Here is a 24,229-nt window from a genome sequence, read left to right as displayed (position 1 = left end):
TGACCTTCTTTTGAAAGAGGGTGCTTGCAGATGGAGTCAAGTTTGGCAGTGGTCAGAAAGGACTAGGGTAGGCCCTGAATCCAATGACCTTGTAAGGAAAGGGAAACTGAGGGACTTCCCTGGTGGTCCAGTGGTTAGAACTCCACATTCTCACTGTTCAGGGAACTAGATCCCACATGCCGTAACTAAGAGTTCACATGCCTCAAATTAAAAACAAACAGACAATAAAACACACATTTCCCATGCCACAACTAAAGACCTAGCACAGCCAGACTGGGAAAAAAAACCCACAAATGTGGGCCAGGCCAACAGGCGTGTCCCAACGGAGGACACAGAGGCCTGGGAGCTGGGGCATGAGAGGTCAGCTCAGCTGCCCTTCTTTTTAAAACAAAGATTACTTAAGCAAAGAGTTTTCTGGAAAGCAAGAAATATCAATTTAGATTTCTACTAACAATGGAATGCTAGCCTATGCCTTGGCCTTTCTCAACACTGGAGAATCTGGGCAGCTTTACAGGATAAACAAATAGGAACTCATCATTGCTTCAATGTGTATTTCTTTGCTCACTAAAGATAAATAAATTTTCATGGTCACTGGGGATCTCATTACATTGTGGAATGATCTGCACATCATTTGCTTTATTCTGTTAGTTTTTCTTGTTGATTTGCAACAGCTCTTTACATAGAAAGGCATAACCGTCAGGTATCCTGTTTATGGCAGACTTTTCCCCCAAGAGTCACCTGCCTTTTCTGCACACTGAAGGGTTTTGTGTGATTTATAATATTCAAAGGTTATCAGATCTCTATCTTTTCGTTTGTGCTCTATGTTTATGCTTTACCCCATCCTGTAATTGGGGCTCAGGAAACTCCTGCCCACGTACTGATGTTGCAAATAAAGTTTTATTGGAACAGAGCCATGCATACCCTCTTCCGTGGGCTCTGTGGCTGCTTATGTGCTATAAGAGCGGAGTTGAATGGCTGCCACAGAGAGCATGCAGAGCCAAATATGTTTATTATCTGGCCTTCTGTGGGAAAGTTTGCTTCGCTGTGACTAACTGACTCACAGGCGGACAGAGCAGGGAAGAGATGGACCCTACGTACCACCACGTTGGGTTTTGGCCATGATATGTGGCATGTGGGATCTCAGTTCCCCGACCAGGGATGAAACTCGAGTGCACTGCAGTGGGAGGGCAGAGTCTTAACACTGGACTGATAGGAAGATCCCACCACTACACTCTTAATGGGGATCTAACTTCCTGCATGTAATGCCTCCAAAACAGAACACAGCCCCTCCCCTGTGTAGCCAGCCAAGGACGAGGCAGACGTGCGCTTGAGAAACAGGAACACTCTGCTCCGCAAACCTGTTGGTGTTGGTGAGTTTCTGATCACAAGACTGTTCCGCAGTCCGCTTGTTTCCGGAAAGGTCTCGTCCGCCACTACCTGTGTATGTGAACGAGTTCCCATGGTCCTAAAAAAGACACAGAGGGCAGGCTAAACCCTGCATCCACGGGAAAGGAGACATCCTCAAAACGAAGCCACGCATGCCCATGAGGACGCCAGCTGCCAACGAACCAAGGCGTCAGGACCAGCGACCCAAGAAACAGATAACACCAAGAGCAGGTGAGGATGCGGAGAGACTGAAAACCTGTGTGTAGCTGGTGAGGATGGAAACTGGCATGGCTGCTGTGAAAAACAGTATGGACGTTCCTCACATATTAAAAACAGAATCACTGTAGGCTAGCAATCCCATTTCTGAGTTTATACCCAAAAGAACTGAAAACAGGGACATGAAGAGATCTGTGCAGACCCAGGTTCATAGCGGCATTATTCATAGTGGCTAGAATGTGGAGACAACCCAGGCATCCACGGATGCGTGACTGGATAAACAAAATGTGGTCCAGCCACACATCGGAGTATTACCCAGTCTTAAAAAAAGGAAGGAGATACTGTCACCTGTTACAGCGTGGATGAACTCTTAAGGACCAGATGCTCAGGGAGATAAGCCAGACACAGAAGGATAAATATATGATTCCACTTATATGTCAGATCTACAGACACAGAGAGCAGATGGTAGAGGTCCGAAGCTGGGGGAGGGGATGCGGACTCAAGTGTTTAGTGGGGACAGAGTCTTGGCTTCAAAAGATGGGAAAGTTTCTGTGGATGGATGGTAGTGATAGTCGTATGACAGTGTCAATCTGCTTAATGCCACTGAGTGGTTCACTTAAGAACAGTTACGATGGTTAAGTGTTCTGTCACATGTATTTGCCACAGTTACACACAAATGAAACCAGCTCCCCGCACTCACCACATCGTCCTCATACCCTCCAGCCAGGACCAAGGAGTAGGCCCCGTGATTGCTCCGGCCATGGATACCCGCCACGTGAGGTCGATGAACCCCTGACTCGCTGACCTGTGAACCCACAGAGAGATAAGTGGCACCCCATGGACCAGACACTACAGATAAGCTCAAATGCCCTCACTCCTGCCTTCAGAGCCAGAGTCTGACCCTTCGATCCAAACGCATCAGTCCTGTTAAGAGAACCCTCAGCCCCTGAAGGCCAGAGTCCAAGCCATACCAGGGAAGGAGCTGGTGTGAATCCCAGCCTAGCCTCCTGCCCTTGGGGTGGCCCTCCCCGGCAGAGGGGCTGCTGGAAGGCCAGCGCCTGCTGGCCGAGCCGCAGAGCCTGACATCCACACGTACCTGGACTCGGAACCTCCACATGGTGCCCACGGGGATGCCTGGGATGGGGCCAAAGTGGTTGGATGGCACAATGGTGCACTCCTTGGTGCGGCCCACGCACGCCATGCCCTGTCCATTGCGAAACAGAGGGGAGAGCAGCGTGAGTGGCCACAGGTGGGCGGAAGGCAGCAGGGCCCTCCAGGAGCCCAGGGACCCCAGGAGCCCAGGGCCCGCTCACCTTGCCCCAGTCCCGCTGCGAGGACGACGTGGCCGACGCCATCTTCGCCTTCTTCTTACTCTCCTTTAGCTTCTCGCCCGCCTGCACCACCTCGCTGGAGTCGATCCGGCAGTCGGGGCAGTACCTGTGACCATAAGGACGTCACCCCCTGCCCGAGGCCACATGCCCAGCCCCCTGCCTTCCTGCACAGCCAAGACTGCACAGAAGTGGGGAGGTGGGGAACGGCTTCAACTTAAATTCACGAACTCGACATAAGAAATCCACTCCCTCGGTCCCACGGGCCACACTGGAAGAGCTCGGTGGCCACATGGGGCGAGTGGCCCCCTTGGTGGGCAGCAGACACTGACCCCTCCCACTGGTAACAGCAGTACCCCCCATGGTGAAGCCAAGACCAGCCCCCACGCAGCCAACAAGAAGGGCGGTTCAACGGCACCTACTCACTGCCAAGGACTCAGTTCCCTGTCTCCACCAGGAGGGCCGGGGTGGGGCAAACAACAGCCACCTCTGTTAGCACTCCCAGGCTCTCACACCAGAGCTGCGCATCACGACTCTCCCACTCCGGGCCTGAGACACCCGCTCCCGCCTCCGGCCCACAGTGCCTCCCTCCCCTCAGTGAGCCAGGGCCGGGCCACATGGGAAGGATCCCACATCTCCGTCGCCTCGGCCACCTGGGGGCACTCACCACTCCTCCTCAGGGGGCACGCTGCTGAGCGGTGGGCGCAGGCAGTAGATGTGGAAGGCCATGTCACACTCATCGCACATCAGCTGCTTGTCAGGATCCTGCTTGCCCCCACACATGTGGCAGGCACACATGCGGCAGAGCTTCCGCTCATCGTCCTTACAGTGTTTGCAGGAGGGCCCGCTCTTCCCTGCATCCCGGGAAGCAGGGGATGGGATCAGCTCTGGCAGCACCCCACCCCCCCACCCTACACCCCATCACACACACAGCATGGAGGGGCTTTACAGTGTTTGCAGGAGGGCCCACTCTTCCCTGCATCCCGGGAAGCAGGGGATGGGATCAGCTCTGGCAGCGCCCCACCCCCCCCACCCTACACCCCATCACACACAGCACGGAGGGGCTTTACAGTGTTTGCGGGAGGGCCTGCTCTTCCCTGGATGTGGGCTGGGGTGTCAGCTCAGGCATGACTCCCACCCCTGCACCAACCCTCAACCCAGCACAGAGGGGCTGGATCAGAACTCACTTCTCATCGGGTTTTCCACCATGGGGTTCCCCTCGCCCGGACGCTCGATCTTGAAAACTTCGTCCACGAACACAATCCGACAGTCGTTGAGAGAATCACCCCTACGAGAGAATGGGCCTGTCAGGACGACCAGCGGGTGGTCCCACAGAAGACCCCAAAAGCCCCGGCCACTTGGAGGTGTTCTCAGAGCCCACGAATGGCTCTGATTCTAATTATATCGGAGAAGAGGCTTTAGCAGGGCCCTGTGAACTCGCCTAGCTACTACCCTCGCAAATTCAAGTCCCGCCAAACCAAGAACAAGGTGAAAACAGCAAACAAGCCAGAATTTCATTATGTGATGCATTTGAGAGAATAATTTTTAACCTTTGGGATGTGAGGCCCACTAAGAGGCAAGGCCCACTAAACAAGGCTCAATAGGCAAAAACTATAAAGCAAGTTCTGATCAAAATATGAAAATTTTTAAAAAATTACAGAAACTCCTCTAGGTTAAAACGACCCCAGGGATCATCTCACTGCTTCCATCAGACCATCTGACTGCATCCATCAGATCATCCCACCACCAAGAACCACATTTAAATAGTAAAAAGTAGATGGCATCAGTATGAATGTGCTCCTTGGAAGGAAAGCTATGACAAACCAAGACATCGTATTTAAAAGCAGAGACATCACTTTGCCGACAGAGGTCCATATAGTCAAAGTGACGGTTTTTCCCGTAGTCATGTACAAATGTGAGAGCTGGACCACAAAGAAGGCTGAGCACTGAAGAACTGCTGCTTTTGAATTGTGTTGGAGAAGACTCTTGAGAGTGCCTTGGACTGCAAGGAGATCAAACCAGTCGATCCTAAAGGAAATCAACCCTTAATATTCATTGGAAGGACCGATGTTGAAGCTGAAGCGCCAATACTTTGAACACCTGATGCAAAGACCCGACTCATTGGGAAAGACCCTGATGCTGGGAAAGACTAAAGGCAAAAGGAGAAGAGGGCAGAAGATGAGATGGTTAGATGGCATCACTGACTCAGCCGACATGGAGATGGTGAAGGACAGAGCAGCCTGGTATGCTGCAGTGGCTGACACGACTTAGCAACTGAACAACAACAAATGTAACCCAATGTATACAAGATACCATTTCAATGTGCAATGAATGTTGAGGAATGATTAACAATCGCTAGTTTACACTCTTTCTCAGCACTGAGGTTTTGAAATCCTGGGTATATTTTACACTCACAGCATATCTCAGTGGCTCCTGGCCACATTTCAAGTGCTTGGCAGCATGTGACTCGTGACTGCAAGGCTAGATGGCACATGTCCAGATCTACCCACCAGTTCACGGGGAACGTGGGGACAGAGGAACAGAGGAAATGACACCAGGAGGATGTTGGTGGGGAATCCAGACTGTGCAGATTTTATGTGACAAACAACCCAGCCTCCCCAACAAACAAGGAAAAGGAGGGAAAAACAAAAGGACAGGAAACCTAAGATAAAGGAGACTGAACGATCTACTGCGGATTTCCCTGGTGGTCCAGTGGCTAAGACTCCAAGCTCCCAATGCAGGGGTGGGGCCGGGTTCCATCCCTGGTCAGGGAACTAGATTCCACACGCCGCAACTAAAGATCCCGCCTGCTGCAACTAAGAGCTCACATGCCACAACTATAGCCTGGCACAGCCAACGAAATAAGCAAATACCAATATTTTTAAAAGAAACAGATCTACCAACTTAACTGAAATCTGTGGACATTACTTAGAGCTTAAACAAACAAATTATTTTTTTCTAAATGTGAGCCAACTGGCAGACAGAACAATGACTGGATAGACGTTAAGAAATTAAATTTTCTGGTGTAATAATAGCATTAAAACTGTTTCTGTAAAAGAGTCATTTTAAAGAAATATACTCAGAAGTATTAACAGACACAATGAAACGATGATTGGGAATTACTTCAATTTAATGGGGTGGTTACATTCTCAGGTGAAGGAAAATTAAAAGAATGTTGCTAGCTGATACTCCTTTATAGAATAATGAAGGAACGTTTTTCAAGTAGACAGAAAATTACAAAGGAAGGCATCTGGGAGGAAAAAGGAAGACAGACAACAGAAAGGGCAGAAACATGGCTATGTACCGTAGATTATGTTCTTTGTGCGTAGATTATGTTCTTTCTTTATATATCATGAATCATATATGATGACAGAAATCAAGACATCGTCTGACACTCAACGCAGTGAGTGTAAAGGAATGCAAGGGCATGAAAGATTTCCACACTTCCCTCAAAGTGGTAACAGAGACACTGGTATGTCACAGGCTTCTACGACAGAATCCAGAGAAACCACTTAGAAAACTGTGCAAAGCAATACATTCCAAAAGACCATCAATAAATCAAGACAGAACCCTGAAACATGCTTACATAACGCACAGGAAGGGCAGGAAAAGAGACACAGAAAAAAGAAAATGGGGAAACAAACAGAAAACAAGCAACAAAATGACAGGCTCAAGCTCTGATGACTCAGTGGCAAAGAATCCGCCTGCAGTGCAGGACACACTGAGACCCCCGGGGGGGAAGATGCCCTGGAGAAAGAAATGGCAACCCACTCCAGTGTTCTTGCCTAGGAAAGCCCATGGACAGAGGAGCCTGGCGGGCTACAGTCCATAGAGTCGGATATGACGGAGCGGCACACGAGCCCTAACATACCAATAATCACCTTAAATGTGTAATGGGCAAGACACTGTTGATCCCTGGCCAACATGAATTGGAACTTCATGAATCTGGTTATAAGTGGATTTTTCCCAATAATAAATGCTACAGTACCATACAATCCCCACTTGGTTGAATCCTCACACGAGGAACCACAGATATGATGGAACCACAAAAATGGGACGATGGACTGTAAGTTATGCCTGGATTCTCAACTGCACAGAGGTTGGTGCCTCTAATCCCCTAGTTGTTCAAGGTTCAATAATGTATGCCAAGTGGTAGACTTCCCTGGGGGTGCAGTGGTTAAGAGTCCAAACTTCCACTGCAGGGGGCATGAGTTCAATCCCTAGTTGGGGAACTAAGATCCCACATGCTGCGTGTTGCAGCCTAAAATATATGTAAATAATGGCCAGAAAATATAACACATGCCACAGAAAATGCAAACTTGATAAAGTGGATTTAAAAAAAAATGACCCAACTATGTACTGTTTATGCAAATATGGGTTCAATAATGGACAGAAATGGTACAGACCTAACAGAAGCAGAAGATATTAAGAAGAGGTGGCAAGAATACACAGAGGAACTGTACAAAAAAGATCTTCACGACTCGGATAATCACGATGGTATGATCACTCACCTAGAGCCAGACATCCTGGAATGTGAAGTCAAGTGGGCCTAAGAAAGCACCACTATGAACAAAGCTAGTGGAGGTGATGGAATTCCAGTGGAGCTATTTCAAATCCTGAAAGATGATGCTGTGAAAGTGCTGTACTCAATATGCCAGCAAATTTGGAAAACTCAGCAGTGGCCACAGGACTGGAAAAGGTCACTTTTCATTCCAATCCCAAAGAAAGGAAATGCCAAAGAATGCTCAAACTACCGCACAATTGCACTCATCTCACACGCCAGTAAAGTAATGCTCAAAATTCTCCAAGCCAGGCTTCAGCAATACATGAACCATGAACTTCCAGATGTTCAAGCTGGTTTTAGAAAAGGCAGAGGAACCAGAGATCAAATTGCCAACATCCACTGGATCGTCGAAAAAGCAAGCAAGTTCCAGAAAAACATCTATTCCTGCTTTATTGACTATGCCAAAGCCTTTGACTGTGTGGATCACAATAAACTGTGGAAAATTCTGAAAGAGATGGGAATACCAGACCATCTGACCTGCCTCTTGAGAAACCTATATGCAGGTCAGGAAGCAACAGTTAGAACTGGACATGGAACAACAGACTGGTTCCAAATAGGAAAAAGAGTACATCAAGACTGTATATTGTCACCCTGCTTATTTAACTTCTATGCAGAGTACATCATGAGAAACTCTGGGCTGGATGAAGCACAAGCTGGAATCAAGATTGCCGAGAGAAATATCAATATCCTCAGATATGCAGATGGATTGAAAAAGTTGGCTTAAACTCAACGTTCAGAAAAAGATCATGGCATCTGGTCCCATCACTTCATGGGAAATAGATGGGGAAACAGTGTCAGACTTTATTTTGGGGGGCTCCAAAATCACTGCAGATGGTGATTGCAGCCATGAAATTAAAAGACGCTTACTCCTTGGAAGGAAAGTTATGACCAACCTGGATAGCATATTCAAAAGCAGAGACGTTACTTTGCCAACAAAGGTCCGTCTAGTCAAGGATATGGTTTTCCCAGTGGTCATGTATGGATGCGAGAGTTAGACTGTGAAGAAAGCTGAGCACCAAAGAATTGATGCTTTTGAACTGTGGTGTTGGAGAAGACTCTTGAGAGTCCCTTGGACTGCAAGGAGATCCAATCAGTCCATTCTAAAGGAGATCAGTCCTGGGTGTTTATTGGAAGAACTGATGCTAAAGCTGAAACTCCAGTACTTTGGCCACCTCATGCGAAGAGTTGACTCATTGGAAAAGACTCTGATGCCAGGAGGGATTGGGGGCAGGAGGAGAAGGGGACAACAGAGGGTGAGATGGCTGAATGGCATCACTGACTCGATGGACGTGAGTTTGAGTGAACTTCAGGCGTTGGTGATGGACAGGGAGGCCTGGCGTGCTGCAATTTATGGGGTCGCAAAGAGTCGGACACGACTGAGCAACTGAACTGAACTAAACTACTGTTTATGAGAAACTCCAAATTCAGCCATAGTGGTGGAGATACACCATGCATATTCATTCATTCACTTATGGCCATTCTGTGTGGTTTGTAGGATCTTAGTTCCCTAACCAGGGATCAAACCCAGGCCCCCTGCAGTAGAAACAAGAGTCTTAACCACTGGACCACCACGGAACTCCTCATTTACTTTTTTTTTTTTTTAAGTGTGTCAATTCACATATATATATATCTCAGGTAAAGTAGACTTCAGAGCAAAGGAAATTACTGGAGACAAAGACAGACATTACATTAGGAACAGAAAGATAACACACATGAGTATGTCCACATCAAACAACAGATCCTCACGATTCTGAAGCTGACAGGTGAAACAGACAAATCCAGTTACAGCTGAACACCGGGACAGCCCCCTCAGCACATGACAGAAGTACTAGGCTGAACATCAGCAGGAGTTAGAAGATGCGAACACCACAATCAGCCGACACGGTCTAACTGACATAAACAGAACATTTGCCCGAACTACAGAATATACTTTTTTTTTTTTTTTTTTAAAGAACTGTGCAATATTCACCAAGACAGACCCCACTCTGAACCATAAAACAAACCTCGACAAGGACTGGAATCATACAGTGTATGTTCCTTGACCGTAACAAAGTCAAACTGGAAATCAACAACAGAAAGACAATGCAAAAAATCTCTAAACACTTGAGAGTTGAAAACTCCATATATTTCTCAATAAGCCAGGAGCAAAAGAGGAAGTAAGTGTCAAAGGAAATTGTAAAAACAGAGGTAACTGAATAAAAAGAAAAACAATACAGCAAAGTATGTGGAAAGCAGGTAAGGCAGCGCTGACAGGGAAATATGCAGCACTGAAATGCTTGCATCAGACTTTCAATGATCCAAGTTGCTACCTCAAAAAGACTAGAAAAAGTCAACCCAAAAGAAGGAGAAAATGATAAAGGTGGCAGCACGGAATTCCCTGGGAGGGGTTAAGACTTCAGGCTTCCGCTGCAGGGGGCATAGATTCAGTCCCTGGTCAGGGAACTAATATGTCACCTATCTCAGCCATAACTAACAAACTAAATATATACTTTCTTTTTTTTTAAAGATGAGAGCAGAAGTCAAAGAAATAGAAAACAAGAAACCAACATTCTAAGCAAGGAAACAAAAAGCAGGTTATTTTCTTTTTTAACAATCATGTCACCACACCAGGGCTGATGCCTGGACCTTGCCCCCATCAGCCTCCCCCGATCTTCCTGCTGCCCCCTGCAGTCAAGTCCCAGCTTGGTTGCCTGAGTGATGATTCTAATTACAGGTGGCATCTGCGCTCTTCTGTGGTGGCTCAGATAGTAAAGAGTTCGCCTGCAATGAAGGAGACCTGGGTTCGATTGCTGGGTTGGGAAGATCCCCTGGACAAGGGAATGGCAAGCCACTCCAGTATTTCTGTCTGCAGAATTTCACGGACAGAAGAGCCTGGCGGGTTATGGTCCATGGGGTCGCAGAGTCGGACACAACTGAGCGACTGACACTTAACACTTACTCCGTGCTCTCAGGCTCCAGGAGCTGCCAGCAGCAGAGAGTGCACAGCACTCTGCACCCCTCCCAGCCATGGCCTAAGCGCTTCCTCCTCCCTCTCTCCCCGCTAGCCCACTGGCCTCCTCAAGAGGCCAGAAAGACACCAAGAATGGTCCTGCCCCAGGGCCTCTGCACTCGCTGTGCCTGTGCTCAAGACAGTTGCCTCCACTCATGTCTTGTATACAACATGTATAGTGGAGTATTATTCAACCACCAAGAAAGGTTCACCGTGCAACATGTATGGACCTTGAGAAAAAAGCCAGACACAGAAAGACACATAGTGTATGATTCCACTTATGTGAGGTCCCTAGGAGTCAGATTCACAGATACTGAAAGTCGGTGGTGGGGGCCATTGGTAGGGGAGGGGCTGGGGCGTTCAGTGTTTCAAGGGGACAGAGTTTCAGTTTGGGAAGATGAGAAAGTTCTGGAGATGGATGTTGATGGGGGTGGGGATGGTTGCCCCAACAATATGAATATGCTTAATGCCACTGAACTGTGCGCTTTAAGGTGGTTAAGGTGTTAAGTACTTCCCTGGTGGTCCAGTGGTTAAGAATCCACCTGTCAATGTAGGGGACGTGGGTTTGATCCCTGGTTGGGAAAGATCCCACATGCTGCGGGACAGCTAAGTCTGTGCGGCACAAGACCCGGGAGCACGCACACTCTAGAGCCTGTGCTCCGCAGCAAGAGGGGCTACTGCAATGAGAAGCCCACGCAACACCACGCCCCCCACCCCCCACCACTCGGCGCAACCAGAGAAAGCCCACACACAGCAACAGAGACCCAGTGAGGCCAAATAAGTCAAGAAAGATATTAAAATGGTAAACATGTTAAGCTTTCTACACATACACAGAGAAGCCTGGTAGGCAGGGTTCGGCAAATATGTTCTGCAAAGGGCCTGGCAGTAAATATTTTCAGCTTTGTGGGCAGCCACCCAGCTCTCTTCTGGGCGCCCTCCTAACATGGAGCAGCCACAGTGAAGCAGTGAACAGATGGGCGTGGCTCAGTGCCAATAAAACTTTATTTGCCTATCAGAGCTGGGAGCCAGCTCTGGCCTGTGGCCAACAGCCTGTTGACCCCTGATGTGAAGGGCACCCTGGGTAGGAGTGTGTGGTTCTGGCTATGTTCTTGTCTGTGCACACACATGTGACCCGGGAAGGTGCTGGGACCAGCCATGTCTCCAGACAGGAGAACTGCATGACCAGGGAACAGGAGAAGGGAGAATATTAAGTGTGGCCTTCAGTACTTTCCGGACTTGGCCACATTTTTTCACCTGTTTGCCAAATTCAAAATGACAAGTATACAAGAACAAGGAAGCCTGAAATCTCTACCAGGGCCCCAGAGACAGTTCCGCAGGTTGGGCATAGAGGGCCGGGCAGACTCACCCGATCCTGACGTTGGCATGCAGCTCCCGCGCCGTCCTGGTCTCGCGTTTCCGCAGGATCTCAGCGTCATACCAGAAGCCACGGTCCTTGGGGAGGTCTGGGTTGTAGTTGACCATGACCACCTGGCCCACCTGCAGGTCCTCCCACTTGATGGTGTGTCGGGCCCGAGCCCGGACGTTCTGTGAGGTCATCTGGACCACTCCGTTCTCTGGGTAGCTGCAGGGGAGAGCCCTGAGCTCAGACCTCAGGCACCAGCAGGCCTCACTCCATCACCGGCAGAGAGAGAAGCCAGGCGGAGAGGGCCACCCAGTGTGCGGGTTTGAGTTACGCTCGTCACAGCAATCCAGAAAGGCCCCTCCCAGAGAGCTCATCTGTTGGTGTTAATAACACACAGGCACAGTGACACGTTCCAATGTGTCACAGCAGCCACCAGCCTTTGCAGCACCAGGGACTGGTTTCGTGGAAGACAGTTTTTTCATGGACCAGGAAGGCATGGGTGGTTTGAGGATGATTCAAGGATGATTCAAGTGCATTACATTTACTGTGCACTTTATTTCCACTCTTATTAAAGCAGCTCCACCTCAGCTCATGAGGCATTAGAGCCGGGGGAAAAAAAGCAAGCTACATTGGGATCCTAACCCCTGGCACCCTGACAAGTGGTGCTTACTGGCACCTAATCTGGATATAGGGGCTTCCAAGATGGTGACATTAGCAGTAAAGACCCTGCCTGCCAATGCAGGAGACATAAGAGATGGGGGTTCGATTCCTGGATCAGGAAGATCCCCTGGAGAAGGAACTGGCAACCCACTCCAGTATTCTTGCCTGGAGAATCCCATGGACAGAGGAGCCTGGTGGGCTGCAGTCCACGGGGTTGTAGAGAGTCAGACACGACTTAAGTGGCTTAGCATGCCACGCACCCTGCTCATTTAGGGACACTGCTCAACCTGGAAATAGGAGTGTTGCAGACAGGAGAAGTTAAGATTAGGTCCTGATAGAGAAGAATGGTCCTAAACCTCGTGACTGATGGATGAGAGGCAGACAGAGGAGAGCAATGCAGCAAGAGGAGGCAGAGGCAGGAGGGGGAACACAGCCACGAGCCAGGACAGCCAGTCCCGCTGGAAGAGGCACAAAGGACTCTCCCCTCCAGGTTCCAGGAGGGTCTCAGCCTTGTCACCACCTTGGTTTTGGACTTACAGCCTCTAGGACCGTGAGACGATACACTATTCCAGCAACAGCAGCAATACTTCGTAGAGCAGCCATAGGAAACCAAGACAGAAGGAAATGAGGGGACGGAAAACCTTTTTCCATACATGTGTGTTGATGGTGACTTTTGTAGAGGGATAGACATTATATAAAAAAAAAAAGATAGGAAGTCATTGTTCTGGATATACAGGAATTCCAAGTGGCCCCAAAAAAGGCATAAGACAATTGGGGGAGCCTGGTAGGCTGCAGTCCATGGGGTCGCTGAGGGTCGGACACGACTGAGCGACTTCACTCTCAGTTTTCACTTTCATGCATTGGAGAAGGAAATGGCAACCCACTCCAGTGTTCTTGCCTGGAGAATCCCAGGGACGGGGGAGCCTGGTGGGCTGCCGTCTATGGGGTCACACAGAGTCGGACACGACTGAAGCGACTTAGCAGCAGCAGCAGCAGCAGCAGCAGCATATTCTAAGTAACACAACATTGTAAAGCAACAAAACACCAATAAAAATTAACAAAAGATAAATAAGTAAAAAATTTTTTAAAAACCTAACACTGTACAGCAACTATACTCTAGTAAAAGCTATTTTAAAATAAATTAAATTTAAAAAAATAAAAGCATATCCTATTAGCAACAAAGTTTAGCCTCAGCCTAGAGCGGTGACGATCCCAACTTTACTGTAATGAGCTGGTTAGCCTGGTGTTCATTATTTTTGCTAATAAAGCGCCAAGAACAAGGGTTGTCCAAGGGGTGCTAGTGGTAAGGAACCTGCCTGCCAATGCAAGAGACATAAGAGACATGGGTTCGACCCCTGGGTGGGGAAAATCCCCTGGAGAAAGAAATGGTAACCCACTCTAGTACTTTTGTCTGGGGAAATCCCATGGGCAGAGGAGCCTGGAGAGCTGCTGTCCACAGGGTTGCAAAGGGCTGGACACGACTGAAGCAACTCAGCATGCACAACAAGGGTTGCCAAGGACTAGACAGTCAATACTTACAGCTTTGTGAGCTGCAAGGTGTCTGCTGTGAACACTCAACTCGGCTATTACCACAAGAGCAGTCACAGACAAGATGTAAACAATGGGAGCTGGGGTGTTTCAATAAAGCTTTATCGTCAAAAACAGGATATGGGCCAGGTCTGGCCTGAGGGTGGAAGCTTGTGAACCCTGACCAAGAGGATGGGAATCTGGCACCTACTGCCTTTCACTCATCCAATTACTCCAATAATTTTTAGAGCTAAGCTTAGAATGTGCCAGAACCTGGTGTGGGCAGTAAGAGACTCTGCAGGGAAACAGATGAAGCCCTAGCACCCTCATACAACATGAGCTCCCTACAGGCAGGGAGGCTTGCCCTCTGTTACAAACTGCATCCCCCACATACACATTCTGAAGCCCTAACATCCACTGTGACTGTATCTGCAGACAGGGCCCTTAGAAGTTGTTATTGTTTAGTCACTAAGTCGTGTCCAATTCTTTGTGATCCCCATGGACTGTAGCCTACCAGGCTCCTCTGTCCACAGGATTCTTCAGGCAAGAATACTGGAGTGGGTTGCCATTCCCTTCTCCAGGGGATCTTCCCAACCCAGGGATCAAACCCAGGTCTCCGCACTATAGGCAGATTCTTCACCATCTGAGCCACCAGGGAAGCCCAGGCTGTAATCAGTTAAAGGAGCTCATGAGGACAGGGCTCTAATCTAATAGGACTGGTGTCCTTATTAGAGAAGACACCAGAGCTCTCTCTCTCTCTCCCCAAACTCAAAGGAAGGGCCACGTGAGGATACAGTGAGATGGCTGTGTCCAAGCCAGGAGGAGAGCCCTCACCAGGAGCTGACCCTGCCAGCACGCTGAGCTCGGACTTGCAGCCTCCAGGACCTGAGAAGATACATGCCTGATGCTAAAGTCACCCAGCCTGCAGCATGTGGTTATGGCTGCCAAGCCAACTCAGAGCCCCTCTGTGTTCACAGACGGGAACTCCCCAGGCCCATCACAGGGCTTGCCACATGCTAAGTGTTCCATAAACACTCTGAATTCCTACGACGGAGGGAGGGGACATCACCACCCAAGCAACTCCAAGCACCAGGTCTTCGGAGCCGCTGCTGTCCCGGGGCCCAGCCCGAGAACACTCACTCATCGTATTTCACGTGATAGATGATGTCGTCCTCTGGCTCTGAGCTGGAGCTGCTGGGCTGGTCGTGAGCCTGAGCCTTCCTTGTCACCCTGATGACCTTGGCCTCGAACCACGCGCCCATATTTGTGTCCCTCGCGTCCACGTACTCGCCGACCTGCCGGGGAAGGAAGCTCTCATTTGGTCTCGGGGAAATCTGAGAAGGGTCATGGTCTTAAGGGGAGGAGGGCAGCGGATCAGAACTTAAGATGGCCCCTGTGAGGACCACAGGGAAGATACTCGCAGGTCCAGTTACAGGGTTCTGCTTTAGGGGCGGAGAAGGAACCCCTGAGCACTGATGTTTCCACCAAGGGACTGTGAGGACATAGGGCAGGATGAGGGGGCTGTCCAGCCACGGGGATCGGGGGCTGCATGGGGACAGCGATGCATGAGCCCCACCTTGTAGAGGCCCAGCTCCGTCTCGTCACACTCGTCCTCGTCTGCCTTCCCTTCTGGCTCGTTGGCGGCCTCGCCGCTGTTGGAGGACTTGTCCGACTCGCTCTGGGCCAGGCCGCAGCCAGAGTCTGTGTCCGAGAGCTCAGAGTCCCTCTCCTTGCTGCCACCGCTGCTGCTGGGAACAGGGACGGGCAGCACAAGGCTCTGCCGGACCAGGAGCTGGATGGTGTCGTTCAGGCGGACGTCGTAGTCAAACAGCGTGTGGCCATCCTCCATCTGCAGGGACACAGGCCAAGGTCACCAGGCGAGGGAGCTCACTGGGGGGTTGGGGGGTGATGGACCACACCCGCCCTGGCTGAGGCCTGCCAGCTCCTGGGGACAAGGTCACCTGAAGCCCTCTCCAATGAGGACGCCGGCTGCCACACGGGGGGCGTCCCCAGAAGCGTGTGGCCTAACCCCACTGGGCCATGGCCACACATCAGGCATCGGGGGCGGTTTCAATACTTTATGTCGTTTGGAACTTTTGTTACAATCAACAAGCACTGCCTGTACCCCTGGCTCTCAGGGAGAGTGACCTGCCCCTGGGACGACGCTGCAGGCACATTTCTGGTTGTCTTGACAAGGTGGGGGTGCTGGGAATGCCCAGGACGGCTCCCAGAGAGAACACCTTTCTGTCATTTCCACCCGCACTAGGCACTCACTGATGGGGGGGCTAGGAGCCAGCAGGGCTCTATGATCCATTGGCACCGGGCGACTCACCAGGTACGTGAAGGGGTTTGGCTTCAGAGCACATCCCTAGGGAACGAAAGTCTTTGCGCTGGGAGTTACCTTTCCGTGAGCAACTGCCCCAGAGTACCCCACCAACACCCAACAAGGACCCTCAGCCCTCGGGATCCAGAACACCCTGAAGCAGGCTCTGCTGATCTCTGATTGCTCTGGAGGGGTGGAGCAGGGGGCTATTATGGACTCCACAGGAGCAGCTCCCTGACCCCCACCCTCTGGATGCTGGGAGCAGCCCAGCTGTGACAACCACAGAGGGCCTCCAACATCACCCAGCGTCCCCTGGTTCAGAAGCAGGGCCCTCAAGAAAGGAAGGACAGGACCTCCCTGGTGGCTCATGGTAAAGAATCCACCTGCCAATGCACGGTTCGGTCCCTGGGAAGATCCCATGTGCCTCAGAGCAACTAAGCCCGTGCGCCCCAACTACTGAGCCTTCGTTCCTAGAGCCCTGCTCCTCAAAAGAAGCCACAGCAACGAAGCCAGAGCTCCACAGCTAGAGAATAGCTGCCGCTCACCCCAACTAGAGAAAAGGCCGTGCAGCAATGAAGACCCAGCACAGCCAAGACAACTAAATTAAAAAAAAAAAAGAAACAAAAGGAAGAACACGCAAAAGTCAACTTTCCCTCCTTCCCAGTTTTTAACCGGAAACTGCTGGTTCAAAGCGCCGATTGCCATTAATATGCAAACAGCACCTGGGGTCAAGGGGAGGGCACGTTCCAGGTAGTGGCTGTTAATCCTTATTCATCACAAACCTGGGAACAGGATGGCTGAGAATCCCTCTCCCCCAGAAAGGCACATGTGAACACACTTGCTGCAGAGGCTACCGGGGGCCCCCTGAAGCCCACCCTGCACAGCCAGGCCCATGCTGCCTGCTCGCCCAAAGCTGAGCAAGAGCCTCTGATATGCCTTGCCCTGCCTGGCTGCCACAGTGGGTCAGAGAGTGAGACAGCGCCAGCCCTCCTACATGGGGTGACAGCAGGGAGAGGGGACACACACGCGTTGTGACAGCCCAGGGTCCACAGACTGATGGGCAGACCAACACCACACTGAGGTCATCCTCCCGCTGGGATGTTACTGATCCCTAAAAAGGAGAGAAGGGACATTCCTGGCAGGCCAGTGGTGTTTTCACTGCAGGGGGCACAGGTTCAATTCCTGGTCAGTGAACTAAGATTCCCAAGCTACATGGCAAGGCCAAAATGAAAAAGTCAACATAGGTTTCTCAGTTATACCAAATGCGCTATCTGGCAGGAGACAGGTGGCGGGGTGGGGGCACAGAGTATATGAGAAATTTCTGTACCTTCCTCTTAAATCTGTGAACCTAAAACTGCTCTAAAAACTAAAGTTTATCAGTTTTTTTTTAAAAATGGTGGAGAAATGTGTGTCCCCAGCATCATTATAACAAGGAAACCAGCAGAACGTCATTAAAATGTCATTAAAAAGGATGGTGAGGAGAGGCAGGCACCTGGTGCCCAGCACCTGCACAGTTAGGCAGAACCCCCTCACCACTGCGGACAGTAAACACCCCGACCCTGATCATCCTCTCTGTGGGGAGGTGGAGCAGAATTCCTGCTGCCCCAACTTGATGTCAGGAACCCCCCTAGTTGTGACAACTGATGTCTCCAGACACTGCCCAGAGCCCCAACAGGGCCAAACAGCCCCTAGGGAGAACCACTGAGCTAGACACAGGTAGCCTAGTGCTTACCATGCTCAGGGAAGCATCATTTGCCAGCCAAGCAGCGGCTCATTCCTAGAGACACAGGACACAGCTGCACATGACAGCTAAATGCAGGAGAGCAGAGGCGCTTCCCACACACGTCAGGGGAAGCAAGGGTGGCTTCAGAGGACGAGAACTAATAAACGGAAACGCCAGGACGGGGGAGAGGCAGTGGGGCCAGTAGGGGGCATGTGGTCGGACTTCTGTCTTACAAGGAGCGCCAGGATGGAGGCCCAGCGGCAGCCAGGGTGGCAGAGCTGGGGGCGGGAGCAGAAAGGCAGCTGGGAGTGCCCAGGGCAAGCGGGGTCGGGGGAAGATCAGGACCTGGCTGAGGGCTGCAGCTAAAGGCAGCAGGAGGAATACTGATGGGGCCATCTGTGATGGGTCAGGAAGCTAGCTGGACGGGAGGGGCCCACACACACACACCCCTCCTGGTGCAAGAGTGCAGCAGGCAGAGGTGCAATCAGGCGGGCTGGGCACTGAGGAGGCCGCACGCTGGGCCACGCTAGCCCGGGGCTCCACCTCCAGGATGGAATGCAGACTGGTCTGACGGCTTCAGAGGACCACTTCTGGAAGGTTCCAGACAGGCCCCGCAGTGGGCAGGAAGGTGCTTGCACAACCACTTGCTATGATGAAAGGGTGTGTGTCGGATGCCCCCCTCCCCAACCCTGCTAGCCTCAAGTTGTACACAGCAGGGAGTGGGGCTGGACCCAGTGAGGATATGGACACGCCAAGCCCGGGGTTTCTTCAAAGATCCTAAAACTCCAACTGAGGCTAACAGCGTTGATAAAAGCTATACAAGGGACTTCCCTGCCTGTCCTGTGGTTAAGATGCCAAGCTTCCAACGCAGAGAGCATGGGTTCAGCTCCTGGTGGAGAAACTAAGATCCCATATGCCACGCGACAATAAGTGAAAAAAAAGGCGAAATTAACACACAGTTTAAATCCCTGGTGGCTCAGATGGTAAAGACTCTGCCTGCAATGCAGGAGACTCAGGTTTAATCCCTGGGTTAGGAAAATCCCCTGAAAGAAATGGCCACCAACTCCAATTATTTTTTCCTGGAAAATTCCATGGACAGAGGAGTTTGGTGGGCTGCAGTTCATGGGGTCACAAAGAGTTGGACAGGACTGAATGACATTTCAACACAACGTTGTAACACCACTGATAATCAACTATACTGGAATAAAATAATTTTTTAGAAAATTCGAAAAATGAAAGCTATTCAAACTGAATGGCAAGCTGGATCTTAGGTTGCAGATTCTCATGTTAAAAATTAAACATGCAGTCAGAATCCTGTACAACCAGAATGGCAGGTGAAAATCCCTTAAGCTGCCTGGGGTGGTAGTGTAGTCGCTCAGTTGTGTCCAGCTGTGTGCAACCCCATGGACTGCAGCCCGCCAGGCTCCTCTGTCCATGGGATTTCCAAGGCAAGAACAGCGGAATGGGTTGCTATTTCCTTCTCCAGGGGATCTTCCTGACCTAGGGATCAAACCCAAGTCTCCTGCATTGTAGGCAGGTTCTTTACCACTGAGCCACCAGGGATTAAACTGCCTATAGTAAAACACAAGACACGTGGTCTGGGGCACATTCAGGTGTAAAGGCCAAGCTGCCGGCGGCGTTTAGATCACATCCCTCTTTTAAACCAGAAGCTTCCTGGACTTGGGGAATTCTGGGCATGCACATGGCAGTAAATGAAATCAACACAGAGGCCATCTGACAACAGAGCTTCCTCCCAGAAGCCTAGATTCAGAGCTGCCCACTTTCTGTCCCCCTGGGGTGTCGGGAGGACACTTTTGAGGTGTGAGTGCTGCTCAGAGCACAGGAAATACATGACCCTGGGTCTGGCAAGGGGTGGTTCTCCTGGACTGGGGAGAGGTGGAGAGGTCATAAACCAGACCACGGCGTGTGAACCTCTGGTCAAGAGGGACCTCCGGCAGGAAGAGGCCAGGAGCCTCTATGAAGACCCTTCCTGCAGCTGTAGTCCCTCCCAGCCCCCACAATCCCATCTAAGACTCCAGGCCTCCCCAGCAACGTGGGGTTCAGGCCAGACAGACAGATGGACAGACAGAGATGGGGGAAGGAGGAAAAGGCATGATTCAGGCCGTGGCAGAGGAACACGCTTCCCGCTGTGCGGGGGAGAGGTGGGTATACAGGCATGACCCAGACTGTCCACCAATCAGTCCTGACAAGTGAACTCTGCCCTATGAGCCCCCCCCGCCGGCCACAGCCCAGGTCATGCCCTGGAGTGGCATTTCCATTTTGGGGGTCTGTGAGGCCCAGGCTACCTACCCTGTCAAGACACTGTGATGTCACTGGCCAGCCTCATGACCTTGCAGGGGCATGGAGCCTGTGCGGTGTGGGCTGACGCCACCATTCCAATGCCTAAAGAAACATACATGTGTGTTTTCTCTTGCTCCGTGGGGTTGTAGAGTTGGACACGACTGAGCAACTGAATAACAACAAATTTTTCTCCAATTCCGAATTCTAATAAGACAAAAACTGATAGACATGATCCACGTCCACAATGCTCTCTGGGGTCCTCCATTGCTTTGAGGGGTGGAAGCGGTGCTGAGTCTAAACAGTGTGACACCCAGGCCCTGGAGGGACACCTGCAGCGCCCACCGCGCCCTGGGTACTCAGTCCAGCACATCCCACAGCACAACCCGGATCTGCACCCCAGGAGGAAGCCTGCATGTAACTGCCACACCTCAGCCAGCGGGACAGTTCCCACTAACCGTTTGGTAAATAAAGTTCTACCAGGACTCAAATCAGGACATGCCCACTCCTTTGGGCTCTGGATCTATTCCTGGCTTCAATGGCAGAGGTGAGTGGACAGACTGCCCAGCCGCAAATGGTTTCCACTGGGTCCTTAACAGAAAGAGTTTGCTAAACCCCAACCTGAAGGGCGTGTCTCCAGCTGCGGGGAGGGTGTTTGGGGGAGAAGGAAGGAAGGGACCTTCCCTCCTGTAGCCAGAAGGACAGGTCTCAGCAAGGGGCTGTCCAATTTACCGCATGACTCTGTCCTTTGGGAAAAGGGGCAGACCTTCAGAGAAGGCCCAGCAGGGCAGGGCCATCTGGCGGGGCACTGCGACAAGAGTGACCCTCAGAAGGCCACTCCCAGGATGCCATTTCACCTGATCCTTCAGACAGCTCTCCTATAGTAAATCACCGACTAAATAATTAGTTCTCGTCTCAGCTGGGAGCAACTTTGCCCCCAGGGGGCACTTGGCAATGTCTGGGGACCCTGTGGACTTTATGATGGGGGGGGGGGTGGTAAGGGGGTGCTCCTGGCTTCAAGTGAGCGGGACCGAGATGCTGCTCCACACCCCATACTGCTGGGGGATGAACCCCCATGGAGGACGATCAGGCCCTGACGTCAGCAGTGCCCAAGGGGAGGTCCTGCACTAAATGATTTATTGCCCCTTTACTGTGAACCAGGAGGGAAGCTCAGCCCCCACCGCGCATCCGTGACCTCACTGAATCCCACCAAGTACACGTTGTGGGCCCACAGTTAGCCCCATCTGACTGCAAAGCACAGACTGTCCCCGGCCAGAAAAACTGGCGAGGCACTTGGGACGATTAGGCCCAAGCATTGCGCCTGAGCACCGTTACCAGCACCATCAATGACAGCTATTGTGATTTTTCTGGGCAGCCAAAAAAAAAAGACAAAGAAAGAAGCACCAGACGCCTCTCACCCTTGCCCAGGCTGGGCCAGCCGCCCGGGGTCCCTTCCCCCATCCAGCTCCCTGCATTTCCGCCAATCAAACGACATAACCGCCAACCTATTCAGCCTAAGCTAGCTAGCCACGGGACCCTCCCATATCCTGAAGACAGACTCTGCTTGGTTCTGCTTTATTGGCTCGAGTGACCTTACCGCAGACTTGGGCCTGCATGCGATGCCCTGTTTCTTTAAAAAAAAGCGGGGGAGGGAAGGAATCTCGGACACTCTCTAGAACGTTCTATAAAAACAGCAGCTCTCTCACACCCGCTGGAGGCTGCACGGCCTCCTACGGTGATTAGCCCAGTCTGTTTGCAGACCTGACTTGCCTCAAGGTGTCTTTGTGCCCCAATCGCCTGGCACCGTCCACACCTCCGAGACCGGGCCACTTCCTGGTCACGCAACCCTGGGGAAATTGCATCACTCTGAGGCCTGGCTTCCTCACCCGGAAGACAGAACTGACTACGCATTGGCCCAGTTGAGCATGGGGAAGGGGATGAACAGCGGTTAGAGGAGGTTACTCAGGAACAAGGAACCTTCTGAGATCTTCAAAAGCGGCACTATGAGAAGACAGACAGACAAACAAACCTAAGGATTAAAGGTACACTGCTTATCATCAGGCTTTAAAACTCACACAGGCAATATCAAGACTTTGGTATGGATCAGTTGCCATGTTGCCCATGCAGGAAGAGAGGGGTTTGGTTACACAAATGTACGCATTGGTCAATATGCCAAACCATCTGCTTAGGATGTATTTCTCACTGTATGCAAATTTCCTCAGAAGAAACAGGAGCTACAAACAAACACTGTACTTAAGGACTGGCCGGCTGGAGGGTCTACTGGTGACTTGAACTGGAACTTTCTCTGCAATGCATCTCCCAAAATAAGATGGGCTGGTGGACGGATAGAGGCAAAGACAGCTGTGTGATGTCAGTGATAAAAGCCACAGGTAGGTGTTTAGGCGTTCATGGCTCTTTCGACTTCTCTGCATGTTTTTGAATGTAAAAATTAAAGTGCATGGCACCCAAGCCCACAGCAGGCATTCAGAAATAGTCACTGCCTTCAATGTAAGGATTCGATCCTATCTGCCTTTGCATGATGCCACGAACTGTTTAGCCCGTGCCCATGGGAGGTCTTCAGAAATTCAGCAGAAGGACCTTTTGCTGAACGCAAAGACTGGGGGGCAAACTGTAATCAGTATGGACGTCCCCAAAAATGAGCCTCTGTTGGAGGTGGCAGCAAAGAGGCTCCGCTCCCCAGAGACCGCATCCCAGGGAAGCGCCACTCCCAGCCCTGCCTTTTCTCCAGCCGCACAGCGCACGTGACCACAGTGAGTAAGTTCCCCAGCTTCCCTTCCCCAGGCGGGGCACGTTAACTCAGATTGTTAAGACATTCAAGTCCTCATATCTCCCACAGGAAGGAGGCAAGAGGTCTCAGAGGGCGCCTTGAGCCCAAGAAATTAATCATCAGGTCTCATTTCCAGGAGGCAGGCAGGATCCTCCCAGCCCCTAAAAAAAAAAAAACTCCTGGCCAGGCGGACAGCATCTATTTTTCAATTTAAACACCAGATGGCGGCAGCATCCAGTTTAAGACATGACAACAACAAAGTCAGAGCCCAAAGGAACACTTTTATTCCTGGGTAGTCTCTATACCGAGGTCGCCGAGGTCCCTACAGGCCACTCGCCTTCCAGGATGGCCCCAGCAGACAGGAAGGACACTTTCCGTGGGACCATCTTCTCCCACTCAGGGACACCCCAACACAGCCTGGCCTACCGTCCCCTCTGAAGACACCAAGAATGAAAACTCCCAGGGGTGTCACTAGAGAAAGCATCTCCAAAGTGGGCAGCTGATAAAGCCAAGGGGTGGGGGGCATTTTCAAGGGCTACAAGGGGCTGTGGTGGGGAATCTCGAAGAAAGGGAACAGGGCCAGCTGAGCCCACGCAAAGCACAAACCCCCATTCAGGGGCAGCCCCACCGCCTCCGCCAGAGAGGAGGCCCAGGAGTGGCGGAAATTCCTGATTAACAAGCACCGTCTCTGACTCTGAATAAGCTGATCCCAATTTCTAGAAAACCCCATGGGGGTCGGAAAATAGTAAGGTGCTAACCGACCGTAGACCTTTGGTGTGTGTTTCAAAGAAAAATCTGGTCTCTTCCGTCCGGGTGTCTGAGTATTGATTCTAGGCTCTTCCTTGAAATTCATCAGCCCTCCAACGGCCACCTCCAACTTCTTTTTTCTAGAAATTATTTTGAGGGGAGCGTCCACAAAAGGGAGGGCTGGGAGTTTAAAAGACCTCCAAACGCAACAGATTTGAGTGCCCGGCTGCCCGCCTGGAGTGTCAGTCTAGGAGTCGAGCCTTTGTTCCTCGCTCAGGCACTGGAGGTTTCTGTGGAGAAGCAGACCGGACGAGGGG

At 51.1% G+C, this 24,229-nt stretch overlaps 1 protein-coding gene and 1 long non-coding RNA gene across 3 annotated transcripts in view; one reads left to right on the top strand and one right to left on the bottom strand.

Moving 5' to 3' along the window:
* UHRF1 (ubiquitin like with PHD and ring finger domains 1) overlaps positions 1–24,229 on the bottom strand; it is a 35,413-nt gene that overhangs the window by 9,360 nt on the left and 1,824 nt on the right. For both annotated transcript variants that reach the window (XM_018050890.1, XM_018050891.1), the window contains exons 3-11: positions 15,610–15,882; positions 15,174–15,328; positions 11,850–12,065; positions 4,118–4,218; positions 3,598–3,784; positions 2,916–3,039; positions 2,699–2,806; positions 2,303–2,407; positions 1,359–1,465 (exon numbers count right to left, since the gene is read on the bottom strand). In XM_018050890.1, coding sequence (XP_017906379.1) covers positions 1,359–1,465; positions 2,303–2,407; positions 2,699–2,806; positions 2,916–3,039; positions 3,598–3,784; positions 4,118–4,218; positions 11,850–12,065; positions 15,174–15,328; positions 15,610–15,882 — 1,376 coding nt within the window. The remainder of the gene's footprint in view (positions 1–1,358; positions 1,466–2,302; positions 2,408–2,698; positions 2,807–2,915; positions 3,040–3,597; positions 3,785–4,117; positions 4,219–11,849; positions 12,066–15,173; positions 15,329–15,609; positions 15,883–24,229) is intronic.
* Positions 21,966–23,327, top strand: LOC108636391. The gene is made up of 2 exons (XR_001918337.1): positions 21,966–22,419; positions 22,600–23,327. It is a non-coding gene; the product is annotated as an uncharacterized LOC108636391 (long non-coding RNA).

Source organism: Capra hircus, chromosome 7 (genome assembly GCF_001704415.2).
Source record: "Capra hircus breed San Clemente chromosome 7, ASM170441v1, whole genome shotgun sequence".
Lineage (NCBI taxonomy): Eukaryota > Metazoa > Chordata > Mammalia > Artiodactyla > Bovidae > Capra > Capra hircus.
This window is presented reverse-complemented; position numbering and strand designations above follow the sequence as displayed.